The sequence below is a fragment of the Gossypium arboreum genome, chromosome 10 (assembly GCF_025698485.1).
Source record: "Gossypium arboreum isolate Shixiya-1 chromosome 10, ASM2569848v2, whole genome shotgun sequence".
Classification (NCBI taxonomy): domain Eukaryota; kingdom Viridiplantae; phylum Streptophyta; class Magnoliopsida; order Malvales; family Malvaceae; genus Gossypium; species Gossypium arboreum.
In genome coordinates this window covers 20,792,434-20,811,860 of record NC_069079.1, presented here as the reverse complement: position 1 = coordinate 20,811,860, position 19,427 = coordinate 20,792,434, and the positions used below count along the sequence as shown (strand labels likewise).

Here is a 19,427-nt window from a genome sequence, read left to right as displayed (position 1 = left end):
AAACTTTGATAGCAATGCGTTGAAGTTGAGGTGCACAACTTTCATAATTAATCCACCATCCAGCTTCGAAAAACATAAATAATAGGATACAATTCATAAAGTATTCATAAATATATCTTCATTATCTACAAAACTATAGAGGTGAAATTCTTTTTTACCAGGATTAGTCTTCAGAATTGTAGCTTGGGCTAACGGTGTTCCAAAAGAATCCATTTTATCTCGATATAGCAACAACTAAAAATAAATGAATTAGTAGTTAAAACATGATAATTTGTAAGTTTCTTTAAAAATTTAAGTATATAAATACATACCAGGTTCATTGCCAAAACTTGATTATTCATGTTAGGCTCTATCCTTTGTATCTAACCCCATTAACGATTTCATTAAGCACATCACTTGTGGAATTGCCTCCATATAGAAATTGTAGATTTAAGAAATATCCTATATAAAAAATAATATAATAAGTATCTAAACAAAATACTTCACAATCTAAAAAGTTAAAAGTTTTAGCCAGTAGGATGTAAATCACTATGAAGTTGATTACTCCATCTTCCATCAATTATTTCCCAATTTTTCTTGTAATAGAGACAATCTCTTTGAATCACCAATTTTGATCTATTTATAGCTTCATAAATGAAACCCATAGTCGGTTTTTCATCACCATCACACGTCCTTAATACTTTAACCTACGGTTCTTGGATCTTTATGACATCAACAGCCTTTTTCCAAAACTGGTTGGAGTTAATGACTTCCATCATGTCTAATCTAGCTGGTTTTATTACATATGTGGGCTTTCTCCATTCTAGAGAAGTTACCATTTCTTTTAATGTTTGTTTGCTTCTAACAATACTCTCAAAAATAATGAAATTGGTAGCAAGTCTAGTAATCCCAGGTCGCAAGAGTTCTCTTCCCTGGGTATATCTCTTCATATAATCAATCATCCATGTATGATTGTATATGAAAGAAGTTATCTTTTTTGCTTCATCTAGTATCCTTCTCACACTTTTTCTGTTACCAATTTCTTCCAAAATAAGATCCAAGCAATGAGCAAAACATGCTGACCAATACAAGTGCCTTCTCTTTCGCATCAACATTTTACCATTGGCTTTGATCGCTGCTTCATTATCTGTAACAAATTGAACAATAAATTATTCACCAATTTCATCCACCATTTTATCCATTATATTAAAATAATACTCAACAGTACGAGAGGTAATACTGCTAGAATCAATTGACTTTTTAAAAAGAATACCTTTAAGACTATAAATTAAGAAACTGATTATATGTTGATTTCTAGTCCCTTTCCATCCATCACACATAATGGTCCCACCTCTTTTTTCCTAGATAGGCTTAAAGGCATTCACCTATTCTTGTATTTCCTTATACTCTTCTTCCAAATACACTTCTGTCACCTCATAAACTAAAGGAGTGATTTTCCAACTTCAGCTGCAACTTAAAGTACATGCTGTAAAAATGGTGACTTTGCAATTCTTGTAGGTAAAGCTTCATACAATATTAACTTTGACATTGTTTTCCCCAACTATGCTTTTGCATTTTTCAATAAGCTTGTAGTGAGTTTTGGTTGCTTCGAACATTTTTATCTTTCAAGAACAGGATCCATATTTGTTAATCTAGCTCTAGGAGAGTTAAAATTAGTCCACTGATGTTCCCTAACACTTCTTTCAGAATTATGGATACTGAATGATCTACTAAATACTTGAGTTTCAGAACTACTACCTCCTCTAATTTCATAAGCTGAATCTTGACCAGTTCTTGCTCTTCGACATTGTCTTTCTTCCCATTCAATTTTGGATCTTATACTCTCACGTCTTGTAATAGTTAACACATCATCTGCATCATTATCACAATAATCTTCATGATCTCCTAATCTTATTCTTTCATCCAATTCTTCTTTCCTCCTCTTCTTCACAAATTTTTCATTATGATATTCATTAAGCTGTTGAGCAATGTTTTTTCTAACTTCTGCCGAGACATTTGGACAAGGTGCTACATTCCCTTTTTTTGCTGCCAAATGCTCTTTCAACCATGTTATTCCTCCTTTGATGACTCTTTCACAAAATTTGCATTTGACATTATTACGACCACCTTCAATAGGTTCTCTCCACCTCCAACTGTAATCATCACTAGGAGCTTCACCTTCTTTACTTCTCGAACGTGGAATTTTTTATAGCTGCACATAAATCATTCTTATTCATTACATGAGATCAAACTAGATAGTAAAATATTCAAAAAATAAAATAATAATTATAAAACTTAAAAATAATAATAAAAAATTCAAAACATGAAACATAAATCACAAAACTTATAACTAACACCACAAAATGATTCACAGAAATACCCTATAAATAGCTTTGCAACTAAATGCCTCAGATCTATTGTATCTTTTATTTAGTTCTTTCAACTTTCATGTAATAAACTAAGATAAATAATTTTTTTAAACGAAGTAATAAACCTTAAATTAGCTACCTATACTAATCACCGCAATTAATAAAATAATAATAATTTCATATCATACCTATTGTAATAACTATAGAGTTAAGAACAAGTCTTGAAATGGAAAAAAAAAAGAAAAGAAAAGAAAAAGAAGTGAACTCTTGAAATGGTGGAGAAGGATAACTGAAATTTGGAACTCAAAGTTTCTATTTGCCTCTTCCACCCATTGATGGCTTATTTAGTGGTGTAAACCTTTTTTTTTTTTGACACATTTCAATTTTTCTTTTAAGTTTGTTAACTATTTTTAAGAGAAAACTACATGAAATATTATATATATACTTATTCATTTCATACTCAAATTTTTTCCTTTATTTGTTGAATGATTGTACCAAAAGATTCTATCATAGTTTTTCAAATACTTTAATACAAAATTTACACAGTTTACTTTAGCCCTTTACATATATTTTACCCATTCCCCCCCCTTTATTTGTTGAATGATTATACCAAAAGATTCTATCACAGTTTTCCAATTTTTTCAAGCAGTTCCAAAACAAAATTTACACTATTTACTTTATTCCTTTACTTACATATTACCCTTTTTTTGTATTTTTCACATGATTGTACCAAAAGATTCCATCATAGTTTTTCAAACACTTCAAAACAAATTCTACTTGCAAATTCTTTTTTTTTTCTCAGCCAATATTCATTTTATTATTGAAAAAAGCAACTGCAGAAATAGCAGTGCAGAAAGTCCAAAATCAGGACAATAACCAAACAACATAGCGCCATTGACTGATTCTACCATTAAAATCCTTAAGTAGTCATAAATAAAGCTATAAAATTGTAAGTTGTAACACAAAACTTAAATGTAAAAGAAAAGTATGTGTATATACAAAGGCGTAGCTAGGGGCCTAAAATGAAAAATTATTATTTAGGCCTTTAAAAATTTTAAAATTTTAAATTAGTAAAGGTAAAATTATATTTTGGCCCTTAAAATTATAAAAATTCAATTTAATCCTTTAAAATTATAAATATATAGACTATAAAAAATTAAAATTTCATTCGGCCCCCCTAAAAATTTATTCTGGCTTCGCCCCTATGTATATATATCAAGTATATGTAAAATAAAAGTATGTGTATGCCATTCAAATCATAAAATAATCACAAATAAAACTTTATCCGATAATCACTACTAAGAAAAAAGTGATAATAGACATGTAATTTGTTGATTTAATGTAAGTATAATGTTGGAAATCATTAAATGTTCCAATAATCAAACAATTTTCATAATGTTCCAAGGATCAAACAATGATGTTTCATAAGTTAAATATTTTTTATTATTTAACATCATTTTTTTTCTTTTTTGCTAAGTCCAAAAATATTCGAGTGTTTCATCTATGTGATTTCATATTTCGGATAATTTGAAAGTTTGTTGCGGTGTTGTGGTGTTGCGGCACAATATATTGTATGTTAAAGAGTTACGAAACGACTTCTGGCCGCAAAGTTATGATGCGGTTCCCTCGTCGCGTTGCACCAATATTGTGCGCGGAGACCTTCAAAATCATTATGATGCGGCCATTACACTGCGTTACAGCCGCAATTTAATACCATGATGCCAACGACAACCCATCAACTATACCCCAAAGCTCTGCTAAAAAGACTGGACAGCATCCGATGTTCCTGCAAAAGCCAAATAACCATTCCCTATTGTTATCACGGAGAATACCACCTATTAAAGCTTGCCAAAAACCAAATTTACAACACCGTTCATATTTAGTTTAGTCCATTCAAGAGGTGGTAGAGGCCAACAAAAAGCATGATCTTGAACCATAGAGTTATCTTTTACACTTCTTGATTTTAATGGCTAATTTAGCCATATAGACCATTTTTCTTAATTGATGAAATATGCATTTTATTTTTTGTATTTTGGAGAAATAGGTTGATTTTGGAGAGAGAGTGTGAAAGCGCTTCTAGTTACGTGTTTTTACACTCTCTCTCCTCGACTTTCGATTTTATAAAAGTTTTTTAGGGTTAAAGTTAGGGTTAGGGTTTTTTATTTAGGAAGTAGGGTTTAGTGTTTAGGATGTTAATAGTGAAATCGTAAAAGTTTATAGGTAGATTTGAGGGGCCGAGGATGTGATAATGTGTCTCAAAACACATACGTTTCATATGTCATATCGGGACAAGACCATTACCTTAGAAATCTATCCTATGGAAGTCAAGTTTCGGGGTGGCAATGCTTGATACGTTCATAGGTCCAAGTCTAAGTGGAGGTCCTAGTCGGTGCTGTGATGCGATCACAGGTTCGAGTATAAGTGTAGCCTAGTTGATGGTCGTTATGCAGTAATGAGTTCAAGCTTTTTGGATACCCGCAAATGATGTTTTATAAATACTATACATAAGATTGAGGTCATAATCATAGGGAAAAGTTCTAGTATAATCAACGTAATTTTTTTCTCTATTTCCAGGCAGTTGATATCTTTAACTTTTCATTTTTATCCGAAGGCTAACATTGAGGTAGACACAAGAGGGTTTTAAGGCAAAGAGTGAATGTTCCGACATAGTAGAGGTTAAACTCAGGTCGACATAATAGCAGTTATAGTTATTAATGGGTTGTTTAATAATGACAACCATTGTCATATTGAAAGGAGCATCACTTTTACTGCATCGTAATGGTTGCTGCCCACCTGAGAGTCCTCCTGTGTCTGCGAGGATGTCGACCTTTGGATAAGAAGGTAGGTTAAAGATACCGACTATGTGGAAATAGAGAAAAAATTACACTGATTATAGGAGAAGCCCCATAATTTTTCTCTATGATTATGCCCTTAAACTTCTGTATGATATTTATAAGGCAACATCTCTCGGTATCCAAAAATTTTAAGCTGATGCACGTATAACGACTATTAAATGGCTCTCTCATTATACTCTGATCCATGACCTCATAATGATTGTCGACCGAGACCTCTACGTAAACTTTTACCCGTGATTATATAAAGCAAAATCAACTCAGAACCTGACTTCCACAAGATAAGTTTTTGAGGTAATGGCCCCATCTTGGTAGGATATACAAAATGTGTGCATCTCGGGGTGATATCACATCACTGACGACTCAAAAATACCTCAAAAAGGAAATTTTATTAGTGGAAAATTTTGTTAGCACTGAAGCAGGGAAGAAAACAGAGAGAGAGAGAGATTGTAAAGTGGATGGATGGTGATCGGGAGAGATGATGGGTTTAGGAATGATGTAGTATGAAGCTAGAGCCCCCCTTTTTTATAGGCGTAGAGGAGGGGTGAGATTGGAAAGAAAATAACCCTTGGTTGAAAGTGCGTCGCAGGAAAGACGCTTTCATCGAATATCTAAAAGAAGAGCCTCAAGTTTTACCCAGAATTCCTGGGATTAAGGAACTTTTGTCAGACTTTTATTTGTAATGGTAAGAAAGCTCGTCTAGTTGGTTGAGATTTCCTGCTGACATAACAAGAAATCACACCTAGCTGGATGCGCTTTCCACTAAATACAAGGAAAACACATTTAGCTAGACACGCTTTCCTGCCATGTCAATAGGAAAGCTCGCTAGTTGGAAAGCTTTCTTACCACCACAACTAAAATTTTGACAAAAGTGCCCTGATCCTGGGAATCTCGGGTAAGATTTAAGGCACATTTTGAAACCTAAACCCTTTGAAGCACGTGTCTAAAATTAGTTAATCTTTGAAACATATTTTCGAGCACAAAAGATTCTTTCATTATTATTATTTGATGAAAATACATCTTCTGAAATGCATTGTAAAGCACGCCTTCCCTCTCTCATTCTTTTTTGCTATTAAACTACCGAAGTATTCAATACTTAGACATGCAGTAAATTCGTTCTTCTTTGAAGAGTTGCACTGCGAGTGCATTTGTATTTTTTTGGATAACCATTTAAAGATTTTTTTGTTCTAAATATCTAATTTGTTTTAAATTAAAATGAGTCGACGAGTGAAATCTATAATTTATTAAGACGTCCAAATTTACAATACGAACGTCGGGGTCGTATTTGCAAGAGCCTAGTCTGTGGAATTGGCTTTCAACTGCACCATTCAATTGTGTGAGCTATAGACTAGAATCGGTAGGAAAGTTAACGGTTCGAGCTAGGGAAGAATATCGAGCTTGCAATGTAGATATCTAGCATCGATTGATCCTTTTATGTATGAGTTATTTGATTTGAAAGGCGAGCTCGAGCTGAAGACAGTCAAATCATTGCACTGTTCACTTGGAAATGCTATTATGGAGTTATATGTCTAGTTTTTAGAGGTTGATGGAGCTGGTCCATCTTCAAACACTGTTGCGACTAATGCGGGAAATGAAGCAGATGTAGAAAGTCCTACTACACGGTTGTGTAATAGGTTTACTGGTTTGTTACAAAGCTCCTATTATGATGTCTGCAAAGCGTTAATAGGTAAAAATTCTTCTATTTCAAGCATGATTTCAAATTCAGTGGCCATTATCAGTCAGGTATAAGCATAACTCGAACCTTGACAGTTGGACACGGCATTCAGTCAGTGCATTTGATTTCAACTTCAGTGATTTGATGTCATGGGTGGAAGCACTTATACCGGGGGCCATCAACCTACAACTGTTGGCAATCTAGTGTAGATGTGAATCATAACATAGGGTATAGAAGAACTGATGACTTACTCCTTATAATCAGGTTCGACGAGGGTACAATGAACCCTTTGGTTGAAGATGACAATGAAGATATAGTTGAGAAAGAAGATGCAGTCGAGAAAGAAGGGACAATAGATTTTGTTAACGGATCAGAATTAGAACTCTATCCAATTCGACAATCTGGTCCGGATGGTTCAAAAGTAACACTTTTTTTTTTAATCAGAGTAGGTTACAACTAAGCCAAAACCTTGTGGAATTGATGATGATGATTCAAAAAATGCTCTGGATCCAGATCTATAATTTAGGGCATATAAACCTTCTCCCCATAGGACCAATATCGACCTCTCTGTCGAGGGTGGTTTAGAGTTCTAACAACTCCAGCATAGAACACCTGGCCATGCAAGCTCATCGATAAATGTCTGTATATTGAAAGTTGGCATGGAGTATCCCAACAAAGATGTTTTTCTTGCTGTACTGAAATGACATAGCTTCAAGAACGACATGAACTATCATGTTACAAAATCCTATTCGGAGAAATTCAAGGGCAAGTGCGTAATGCATAACGGGAGGTACAAATGGAAAATCGTGGCATCTTTTTAGAAAAAGACATGCTTGTGGATAATCAAAAAGTATATCGATCCACATACTTGTGTTACAGTAAGTGCACGGTGCAATCACCTGATATCTTATATAATGTGTCCTGACCGAGGTCTTTGTTTTTCCCAATAACATAACTTTAACTTGTACTTTGTAGGTGTAAGTTAGGGTTATCTGAAGCTAAACTCTAACATGATATCTGACATAATTCTATCTATGGTGAAAGCGGGTCTCAAGATTCTCATCCTGGTGTTGATTGCCAACATCTGTAGCCAATACAATTACACCTCATCGTACTACAAGGCATGGGTCACAAAACAAAATGCTATGGATAAGTTGCATGACGACTGGGACAGGCCGTATAATGATATGTGGCAATGGTGTCAGGCATTAGATCAGTATTTACCAGGTTCCATGGCTGATTTGGAAATACACCCGGCGTACTTTGGCGACTGTTTAGTCTCTAGGAAAAGATTATTCCACTAATTTTTTTGGACCTTCGATCAATGCAAGGAAACTTTCCTCCACTGTAAGCCTTTGGTATAAATTGACGGCACCTAGCTGTACAGGAGGTATGAGCATTGATTTTTGATGGTCATTGCTTAGGATGGTAATAAGAGGAATTTGCTGATAGGGTTTGCAATAACTCCCTTCGAAAAAGCAGATGATTGGGATTTCGTCTTTAGTCGATTGTACTTGTAACAGTCCGTTTTTTAGTGGTATCAAAAACAGTGATTTCGGGGCCACAAATTCAACGAGTGAATTCTCAAATATTATTATTTAATATTTACGAGTCAAAATAGTATTTTAATAAATTTTTATAATGATAATTTATGTTATTTGAACGAATAATTAGGTTCAAGTGGTAAATCTTTAAAGTCAAGTGATTTTAGAAAAAGAGGTTTTGGGACCTTGTTTCTATAAACCAAGCCCGTAAATAATTAAATATTTACGGAGTGTTATTAGGGTTATATTAAAATATGGTTAATAAATTTTAATATTTAGATAGTTAATTAAAGAAAAGGACTAAATCGTAAAAGTCGCATAAGTTAATTGCTATTAAGTTATAAGGGTTAAATGTGTTTAAATAACTTGTTGGATGGTTTTATTTGGAAAATAAGTCATATTCATTTATGTTGGACGGTTTATTAATGGTTTATGTATAAAAATTATAAGTTATATTATAAGTTAATAATGTAAAAAAAAGTAATTAAAACAAAATAAGACAAATCGCCATTTCATTACATTATTTTTTATTCACTTTCTTCAACCTTTCTTCACCGAAAGCCATGGAATTCAAGAACACCAAAGCTTCGGCCATGCTTAAAATCAATTACATATTTTTATCCAGTTTTAATCATTTTTATGTTTTTAAGATTATTACAACTAGGTCCAGTTAATTCGTATCTTCGTTTTTGAATCTGTTAAAAATTTTAGAAGTTTACATTGATGAATCTTAGTTTTTTTTTTATGATAATTATGTGTTTGAAGGTTTGATTGTGGTATTTGGTTGTTATGTGAAGTAATTTTTATTAGTTTTTGATTTAAAGACTAAATTGTTAAAATGTTAAAATTTTTTATGGTGAATTAGAGGTATAATTGGGATTGTTTAAGGGCCTAGATTATTCGGGTGTAAATTTTGAACTTTAGAAGATGGTTAATTTGATGATTTTCGGGTTAAAAGACTAAATTGCAATAGTTGTAAAAGTTAGGGGTAATTATATAATTTTGAAAAATAAAAGGGTATAAAACGCAGAATTAATTGGCATATGAATATAAGCTAATAAAGGGAAAATTTTAAATTTTAAATCAAGATCCTGCTGACTTATGTGGAAAAAAATTACAGAAGAGTCTCTAAACTTCTGCAACAATTACAATTCAGTCCAGATAAGTTCGTAACTTGATTAAATCAATTAGCTGTTATTTCTATTGTTTAATATTTAATTGTTTATATATGAATTGAGTTTGTTGGCTTGAAGGAAATGATTAAGACCGTAGTTGAAAGACACTATGGCACTATACCGAAAATAAATAAGACTATAGTTGAAAGACACTATGACATCGTACCAGAAATGAGTAAGACCATAGCTGAAAAATGTTATGACATCAAAATTCTATCGAGTAAGACCATAGCTGAAAGACGTTATGACATCACGATCCTATTAAGTAAGACGATAGCTGAAAGACGTTACGGCATCATGATTCTATCAAGAAAGACCATAGCTGAAAGATGTTATGGCATCACGAATCAAAGAAACAAGATCATAGTTGAAAGACACTATAGCAACACGACAGAAAATGAATAAGACCATGGTTTAAAGACACTATGGCATCAAGATTAGAATAAATAAGACCATGGTTGAAAGACACTATGGCACTCTCCAATCATTTGCTATTCAGGTAACATGTTTCAAGTGAGGTATGTATCGTAAGTATGAATACGAGTTTAACTTTTGACTAGTATAGTTTGATAACGAATGTTAATGCCTTGGTGTGATTATATATACTTTATATGTCTATAAATATGTTAAATCGTGATGTTGTGGTGTGTATAGAGAATTAAATGGTGATATGAGTATTTTCCTAGTTTTTGATGTTATTTTATTTAATTCAATGGGTAAGTAAAGATTAATGGAAAGACATATATAAAAACTTAATGTACTAATGTTCATAAGAAATGGAAATATGGATATGCACATATGTAATGAAAATGATGCGAATTTATCATGTGACGGATGAAATAAGCATGAAATTTATTTCTTAACATAAATTATGTTTATTTATTATCTACTAACTATGTAGACTCAAATATGTAGATGGATGATATATATAAAACCTAAATGCTTATTAGGTATATGTCATGATTTACTATGATATATTATGTATGATATATGAAATTTGAGGTATGAAAGGTAATGAAAATGAAAGTACATAGTATATGATGAAAGTAATAGATGATTTGAAAAGCTTGAGAGGTTATATGCCTTATTTGGTTAAATTTATATATGCATTGCTTCACCTACTAATCTTGTAAGGTGTTGTGTATAGGAAAAGGAAATTTGGACTATGGCTAAATGGAATCATTTATAGCTATTTAATTATTACACTTGGTAAGTTTAAGTTCTGTTATACGAACTTACTAAGCATTAGTTTCTTACCTAGCTGATTTCTCTATTTCTGTAGGTCATCGAAAAGTTTGATCGGTTGGAATCTTCGTTAGAGCACAATCACACTATCCATTGACTATTTTGGTAGCTTTTGAATAAGTTGGGCTAATAGTTATAAATGGCATGTATAGGGTTGAATGTTAATTTGATATGTTTCGGGCCTATGCTTAACTTACTTGCATATATGTATGTTTTGAAATTAGTTGGTATATGTTTGTGTTGATAGACAAATTTGGTCTTTTATGTGTGTCTTGTGAAGAAGTATGACTAGGTGGTATTAATTGAGAATAAGATAACTAAATGGAGTGTGTATGTAATATGTGTTTCGGTTATTAGTGAATGTTTTGTGATTAGGTAACTTTTTGGTATATTGAAGTGTGAATGAAACGGTTGAATGGTAGTTATGTGATGTATGTATGGAATATGAAACCATGACATTGAGGTTGAATTGTTTAGATGTTTAAAATTGTGGTACCAATGAGGGTACATTGGATAAGCTTTTGAATTGTATAATTTAAGTGTGATTTTGACATGTTTTGTTCTTGTTTAGGTGTGTTTTGAGTAAGTAAATTAGTTGGTTAATGGTAGGTTTGTCTCTTAAGTAAGCATATTTGGTAAACTTGAGTTTTAAGGTACATATAGGTGTACAAGCCCTGAGACACGGTCTGTTACATGGCTGTGTGACACACATAGGCAACCACACGGGCATGTGCCCTGAGCGTGTTGTAAAATTATACAAGTAGTTCCCACATGGGCTAAGACACAGACTGGGACATGGCCGTATGTCTCAAGTCAGTGAGTTACATAGGCAGAAACACGTGCAGGAACACAGCCATGTGTTCCAATTTTGAAAGTTACACGGTCTAGGGTGTTTCACATAGCCATATGTCCCCTTTTTTTAGGTATTTATAAAATTTTCTCTAAACTTTCTGAATTATTTCAAATTAGTTTCATTTTGATCCCGAGCTATTTTTAGGGCCTCAAAAGTTCAAATTAATTCCCAAATGTGTATATTTGTTGGATTTGTATAAGATTTAAATAATTAATATTAAATAACATTATTAATCTAATTTTAAGTTTTATTCTGATTTGTATGGTAATGCTTTGTAACCCTAGTCCGATGATAGAAACGTGTTAGGGGTGTTACATTTAATGGTATCAGAGCATAATTTAATTGATTCTCAGACTGAACGTAACATGTGTGGAGTCTAGAAATACATGCCATTTTATAACCTGTGATAGTGTGATGTCTCCTGACTTAAAGGGATTTCGTTTCTTTTATAGATAAAGGATGTCTTCCAATCGAGCTAATTCCGAGGAAGTTGTGAGCAATTCTCAAGTTTCCTATCTAATGACTATTTTTTATGTGACGAAATTCAAAAGTCTAAAGAAGAGGTTCACAATACTTCTCTTATTATTGAATTATATGTTTTACGCGAATTTTAGATTAATCTAGTGGCTCAATGACCTCCACAGCCTCGTCTTCAAAGCTTTATACGATAAATATTCATAGGTTTCTTATTTATTAAATTCGAAAATGCGGGGCCGAATAGTTTAGAGGTAAAGTGAGTGGTGATTTACTAGAGCTGAGTACTGGTTAGCAAACACAGAGAGTTTTAGAAGAAATCTTATGTATTTCTAAAGATTTTCTAAAATGTGTTGTGTCACAATGAAAAAGAGGAGGCTTCTTACTGGTAGTTGACTTTAACTACTATAGTATCGAAAGAATGGATGAACTGGGACTCTTTTTGAATTAATTTCCTAAAAGTTATGTTAGCAAAGAATATTTAGATAAGAAGAAAAAGAAGTTCTTGAATTGAAGTTGGGAAACAGATTAAGTGCGATAATTAATCTACTATTGCAACTGCAAAAAATCTAGTGTTCCAGGGAAGAACAAAACACTTCAACATCAATTATCATTTTGTGAGAGAAGTGGAACAAGCTAAGGAACTAACTTTGGTTCACTATAGTTTGCAAGAACAGTTGGCTGACATTTTAACAAAATCACTTGGGAAGACGAAGTTTGAAAAGTTGCGTCATGATATTGAGGTTTGCAACATGGAGGCCAAGGAGGAGTGTTGCGAAGTGACCATCCGTGCATTAATGAACCTTGATCGCAAGATTGCGAACTCACCAAATGTGCGAGCTCACCCAAAACTGCGAGCTCATCAAGACTGCGAGCTCTCCAATAGTGCGAGCTCACCAAAGCTGCGTAGTCTGGGACGGCAAGCTATGCTAGGCGAGCTTATAGATGCGAACTCTTACTTTGCAAGTTTCCAAACTTGCACTAAAACGATGATAATTTTTATAAGACGTTTTGGTTGCTGAATAAACTGAAATCAGTCAACTAAAGAAGCAAGTTGTATGAATCAAGTTGCAAAATTAAACTAAGTTATAATTATTTTATTATTTTTTTGCCTATTTAAGCATAATAGTTCATGTAAGCTAATATGTAGTTCCTGAAATGAAACAGTTGTCATAATTTGATTTCTCCATTTTTGTCTTGTTTTTGCTTCAATTTCACTTCTTTCTTCATCTTATATCCAAAAGTATTTTCATCAATTTTAATGACCTGACCAGCCATATTGCTAATGGCCTTAAGAAGACTTTGTAAAAAAAAAAAAATCCTGAAAGATCAGACAATCGAATCCGTGCCATGACTTTTGTGGGATATGGCTGGGCCGTAGAGAAAGCGGGGACCCAGGTTGAATCGTTAGAATTTTTCCAAATAGAATCCATGGACCCTCTGCAAGAACTTTGATATAATACTCATCAGATTTAAACTTAATCATCCTCCAAATCCATAAGTTGGAATGATGAAGAAGGTTTCCACAGCACACAAACCTTATTCCAAAGGACATTAAAACTAATTTACCATCCTAAAAGCTTCATAATCACAGTTCTCTTTATACTCTGACTCAGAATTCCATGGACTCTGTCAAAGAATCTAACAGAAGGGATTCCTCCTATAATTTTCGTGATAACATCCTCCTCCTTAAGGTTAATATCATTTGAGTCCGTATCCTTTAATACCTCATTATTCTTATTCTCATTCATCAACATATCTTTGAACGATAGGCTGCCATTTGCTGTCGAATCTATATCCATTCCCCCTCCATCGAGAGGATCCTCCTCCTCAATCGGACTTTTTTAGTTGCCCTATTGCCTGTTTGAGCAGCCAATGCTAGAGTACCAGAGAGAGTACTAGAGAGATTACTCATGTCGAAAAAATTAACGATCAAATGCTTTATTAGTAAACATGTTACTTTGATGGAACACAAAATAACAGCAAATATATAGTAAGCACGTGTTCCATTTTTTCTAACACTTTCAATGTGAATTTGATAAGAAATGTTGACATTGTGGAGTTGAAAACCATCTCAATGCCTAAAAAGGGGTTGGCTTTGCTTTGCATTGATAAAAGCGTAGAAAAAAAAATAGCTTCTTTGATTACATTTTTACCGATAGCCACTGCCTTTGACTTTGCTTTTCCTTAAATCATCAAAGTGAAAAATTTTCAACGACACCTTCCATTTCCAAGTAAACACGGCCCCTTTGGACCGCCTCCTTCCTTTCGCTTGTAGAAATGATGCGACATTTACACATGAGCATCTCATTTTGGTAATATTAGGGAGGGTTATTGTTTTATAATAAAGGGTACATCAAATTTATTATAGAAGTGTGGATTATCTGTCTATATTACTAGTTAAGCACATGCATTGAGTCACATGTAATGTAAAAAATGTTGAAATAGATGGCTGATTATATAACTTCCCATAATGTTTTATAACAGATACTAGGAATAAAAGAATGCAGATTAACACTGACTACATAATTAAATTCCGCTGCATGTTTCCAGGAAAGTTTCATTTCCTTGCTTTGTAACCACTGGTTTTCTAAACAGGGCAGATAAAAATGAAAATAAACAGTTGAGTGTCGAGCTCATGCCAGGCGATAGGTATATATATATATATATATATGTATATTTGTACAATACAATTGATCCTTGCGGGGCAATTAATAATGATCAAAACTTGAGATTAGCATCTTATGAGACCAGAGTGCATTTGCAGGGTGTGGGGTGGCTTGGTCTTGAAAGAAACAAATTATTCCACCACCTCTTTCCTGAGCACCTGTGTCAGCTTACAGCATCTCATTCATCACCAAAACTGGAACACGAGCAAATGGAGATTTAGGAATGAGACAGGTTTATAAGCAAAAGACAAAATTGGGCAAATATTAATTAATATGATCTTGATATCTTACTATTAAAGTCCTCCTCTTCTTTTTCTTTTTCTCAATATAAGCCACGAGCTCCTGCTGTTGTGCAAATGAGTCTTCTAGAGCCTGAAAAAAGCAAGGCAATGGAAATGGCAATCAGTTTTACGTCCATGCAATACAATTTATATATATATATATATATATATATATGCAATTATAGCTCGTTTCATCAAAAATAGAAACGGTTACCTTCTTGGTTGCCATAAGCTCTTGTTCTAAGGCATCAGCCCGGGTTAGTGCAGAATTCAACATTTCTTCCTTCTCAGGGGGCATTGTTGTACTTTGCCTGTTGACAACAGATAGTTTGTGCTCCAACTCAGCCATACGTTTCATGACTGACGCCAACTCATCTTGGGAGATGGCTGGTGATGGTGGTGGTGTTAACTTGGCCGGACCTTCCGTGCTCTTAACCTTTGTGCCAATGCCTTCAGCCGGACTAGAGTCGGTCTTGTCATCGCCGGCCTTTCTTGGCATGTTGCGTGTCACTTTCACCATGGTGGCTATTCCCATAACAAAGGTCATCACACCATTGAAAACATGAGAGCTAGCCCCATCAGGGTGCTTGCGACTTGCCTGCTTACTAAAAGAATCTGCGATTTCCACAGTAGAGAACCTTATAACTGTTAGAATCTAGACACGTAATGTAATACCTTAAACACGATATTATGATACGGAAATAATAACAAACACAATATGAATACATGATTGAGGAACACGAAGAGCAAATTAGAGTCTGAGTAGGCCATGCACCTCTCTGTAGAGGAGCAAAATTTCCATTTTGCTCTGGTTTCGTCAATGCCAAATCCATCACGGGTTCATTAACCACTGCGACAACATTTTCATTTGGGCTCTTTTGGACCTGTGACTTTCGGAAGAAAATGAAGGGATTGAGGGAAAGCAAATAAATTCGATCAGGTTAAGATATTTAGGAACTCAAGTTCTATGCCAATAGGCCTTGCATAGCATCCTTTAAGGCTTATATATTAACTTGATTCACCTTTTAGGTCCTGAAATCTCTTAAAGGCTGCTAAACTTACTATTTCCTGTACGGGAGGGGGTTCTGAATGCTCAACAGGATTGTCTGATTGTTTAATTGGTGCATCTGGAACTGGCTCAGCAGCCACGGCTTCACTAGCCGGCATAGACTGTGAAACAAACTACTTGGTCAATCAAAGAAAAATGAAGAATCGCAATAGAAGAGGACGTCAATATAGAGGGAAAAAGAGCAAGTAGAACCTTTGGGGACTCAGTTTTATCCTCTGATGTCGTTTTCTCTTCAGTGCTTTCATCCTGTGATTTCTTTGAGCCTTTATGTGCACCACCTTGAACCATCTGCGAAGTCAAAAGGACTGATTAGAAGTGCCTTGAATCCAGATCACAAGCGATACAAGGTCATCAATATGACTGCAACTGAGGGAGAAAAAAGAAATAAAAAATGAATGGTTCACCTTAATGATCTCTGGGTCCTTCCATGGACCCTTATCAGACAGCATACAACCTCCTTTATCAGCACAAGTGCAAGTGCCTCCCAGAAAATCTGGCAACTCACTGATATAGAGCCCCAACATGAATATATATCATCTACATATACATACATACATACATACATACGTACGTACGTACATACGTATGTACATAAACGTATATGTACGTACGTACGTATGTACGTATGTATGTATGTATATAGGAAAAGGAAAAGAAGCAACACCAGGAAAATGTTGCCACATCATGAAAAAGAAGAAAATTTTAAATAATCTAGTGGGAACATACCTTTCATCAATTATTTCAAGCAACTTGCTCTGATATTTGTTGCCAAGAACCTGGTATGTAATTGATTTTACCAATTATTTGCTTATTGGTTAAAACTAGCAAATTCATGTGTGAGGAAGCATATGCAATCTGTATGCTTACATTAATCTTGGCTGTGGTTTTAGGATCTAGGAAAGACTTGACAGAGTTCCACAACATTCTAAATCCAGAACCTGCATTGATGATGAACATGCGATTCAATGTCTGCCAAAATGGAAACAACGTTACGCATCAGACTTCTATCATTTACAATTTAAAAAGTCAAAACTAAATCAAAAACTTAGATATCATGCATCACTAATTTTAAGGAAATCAGTACCTCAGGATAATTATCACCATCAATCTTCTGAAGGCTACCTACAAGGTCCCTTGCAGCTTTCGTGAAGCTCTTAAGACCCTGTGTTGTTAACTCGAAATTAAACCCCAAAAACATTCTTATACATTAATAAAAGTTTCCTTTCTTCTTTGTAAAAATACTTGGGTTGGAAGGTTAGAGGACGAAACTAGCATTTCTCTTTTATTCAATGGCCAAAAAGGATGGCTAGAAGAAACAGCTGGATTAAGTCCGGATTTGTTAAACTGAGCATTGAAATTGTTGTATCATAGACATAGTAATTATTGAATCTCACTTACCACTCCTTGTACATCTAAGATTGTTGTGCTTTGATCAATGTGCTTCTTGGCTGCAATCGAGCAAGCAGGAAACTTAACACTAAAGGTCTTCTCAAACTCCCTTACATGGTATTTGAGATAGCGGTCCATGGTGGTGACTTGCATGAGCTTGGAAGCATCTACAAGGCCTAGTCTTTCTATATACACTGGTCGTCCGTCCTTATCTACTCCATGATACCCCTGAGGATAATATTTCAACACTTCCGCCTTCTCCTTGAACTCGAAGTCCTTAGGAAAAGAAGAAAACAGTAGCAAAAATGAGAGTCATCTTCTAGGCCAGTTTTAAAAAGGCAATGTTGGATAGGAACCTTAAACAAATAGCAAAGTTGTATGTTCTGTAAGAAGAATACCTCATTAATTGTGTCGGTACCAAATTCCTTCCTCCATTGGAGCATATTAGTCCACATTTCCTTTGATTTCTCAATGTCAAATCTTCTGGCCTTCAAGAACCTGCATTATAGAGAGGTACATTTACAGGTGAGTAATGTTGAAACTTAATTATAATATTTTGTTACCCATCGGACTGTGCATAGCTGCTCAAATCCTTCTTGAACTTTGCATATTTTGTTCTATACTCTGGATTCACATGCAAACCCATTTTTAATCATTCATTCAGCTTACACATGAATAGACATGTCGAAACCTAAAATATACAAGATAGAAGAAACCTATGTTATACAGACATTATGCTCAATTTTTTAGAAGTTCATTTTCATATATTTAGAAAGATTATAACTCCTCCCTCCTATCCAAATATGTCAGATACGAGTACTTTAAAGAAAAATAAAGAGTCGGGAAAGAAAGTTACCTTAGCAACGTATGATAATCATCATGTCTTGCAGGTAACTTTTCCTCCAATATAAGTGCCTGACGCAAGGCATCAACAGACTGCATCTCCTCTGCATCAATATCATCATCTATTTCAATAGACATTACTTTACTGCTCCTCCTACCTCTCTTTGAAAGTGAATTCCTGAATTTATTGGATGCACTCCTTGCTGCCTTCTTAACAGACCCTGATTGCTTCAGCTCCATATCTGATCAATGCCGATATGATGAACAAATTATTAACATTATAAATGGATATATACTAAAAGCCCGAAAACGTTCCAAGCTTTTTCATCTACCAACATTACATTTTGGTTTCTGATCATCCATCATTAACAAAAAAGGACTAAATAGCATAGCACTGGAATAGCATTACAGTTATGCCACAAAAAAAGGCCATGCAAATCAACATTCAAAGGTACAATAAATAAAAGCATTCTCCACCAAGATGTTCCTTGCTTGCGCTTATATTTAAGGTATTATCCTTTTTGAGAACCAATGATCCCTTAAAAGGATTTATCACTCGAAAGTGCGCCTCCATTGATTCAAACTAAGGACATCTCGAGACCTTTTTACAATACAAGTATCTCAATCACTACTTGTCTTGAGAAAAGATCTCTCTTAAATGAGTTCTTGGTTCGAATCAACATAAGCACACATTCGGTTGACAAATTCTTAAATGATCTGTGGATGTTCAAAACAGACAATACCATAGATTTAACGATGGAATCCTATCGGGCAACACAGAAGACATAAATCAAAACATAAAAAAAAAATAATAATAATAAAAGGGGGGGGGGACTAATTATACCTATAAACATGTTAATGGAAAATCTAAAGATGCATGAAGATCTAACAAAAGAATGTTAAAAACAAAAAAACATAGAGGACCTTGGGTCTCGGCTTGAACAGCAGACATTATCGGAAGGTAGTGAGAGAATTTTCCAGATAGGTGAGCAACAGTAAAGGGCAGAAGG

At 34.2% G+C, this 19,427-nt stretch overlaps 1 protein-coding gene across 2 annotated transcripts; it reads right to left on the bottom strand.

Annotated features, from left to right (window-relative positions):
- Positions 1-14,622: 14,622 nt before the first annotated feature.
- Positions 14,623-18,681, bottom strand: LOC108488526 (phosphatidylinositol/phosphatidylcholine transfer protein SFH12-like). 2 transcript variants are annotated; one of them, XM_017792806.2, is made up of 13 exons: positions 18,431-18,681; positions 17,973-18,072; positions 17,584-17,850; positions 17,270-17,347; positions 17,053-17,154; positions 16,912-16,961; positions 16,590-16,689; positions 16,378-16,473; positions 16,179-16,286; positions 15,892-16,006; positions 15,331-15,731; positions 15,127-15,207; positions 14,623-15,029 (listed from the first exon to the last, which is right to left on the bottom strand). In XM_017792806.2, exons 1-13 carry the CDS (start codon positions 18,655-18,657, stop codon positions 15,021-15,023), a joined length of 1,734 nt encoding a protein of 577 aa, XP_017648295.2. In that variant the 5' UTR covers positions 18,658-18,681; the 3' UTR covers positions 14,623-15,020. The 2 variants fall into 2 exon arrangements, with proteins under 2 accessions (XP_017648295.2, XP_052876545.1); XM_053020585.1 differs by having other exon boundaries at positions 15,892-16,000.
- Positions 18,682-19,427: the final 746 nt, after the last annotated feature.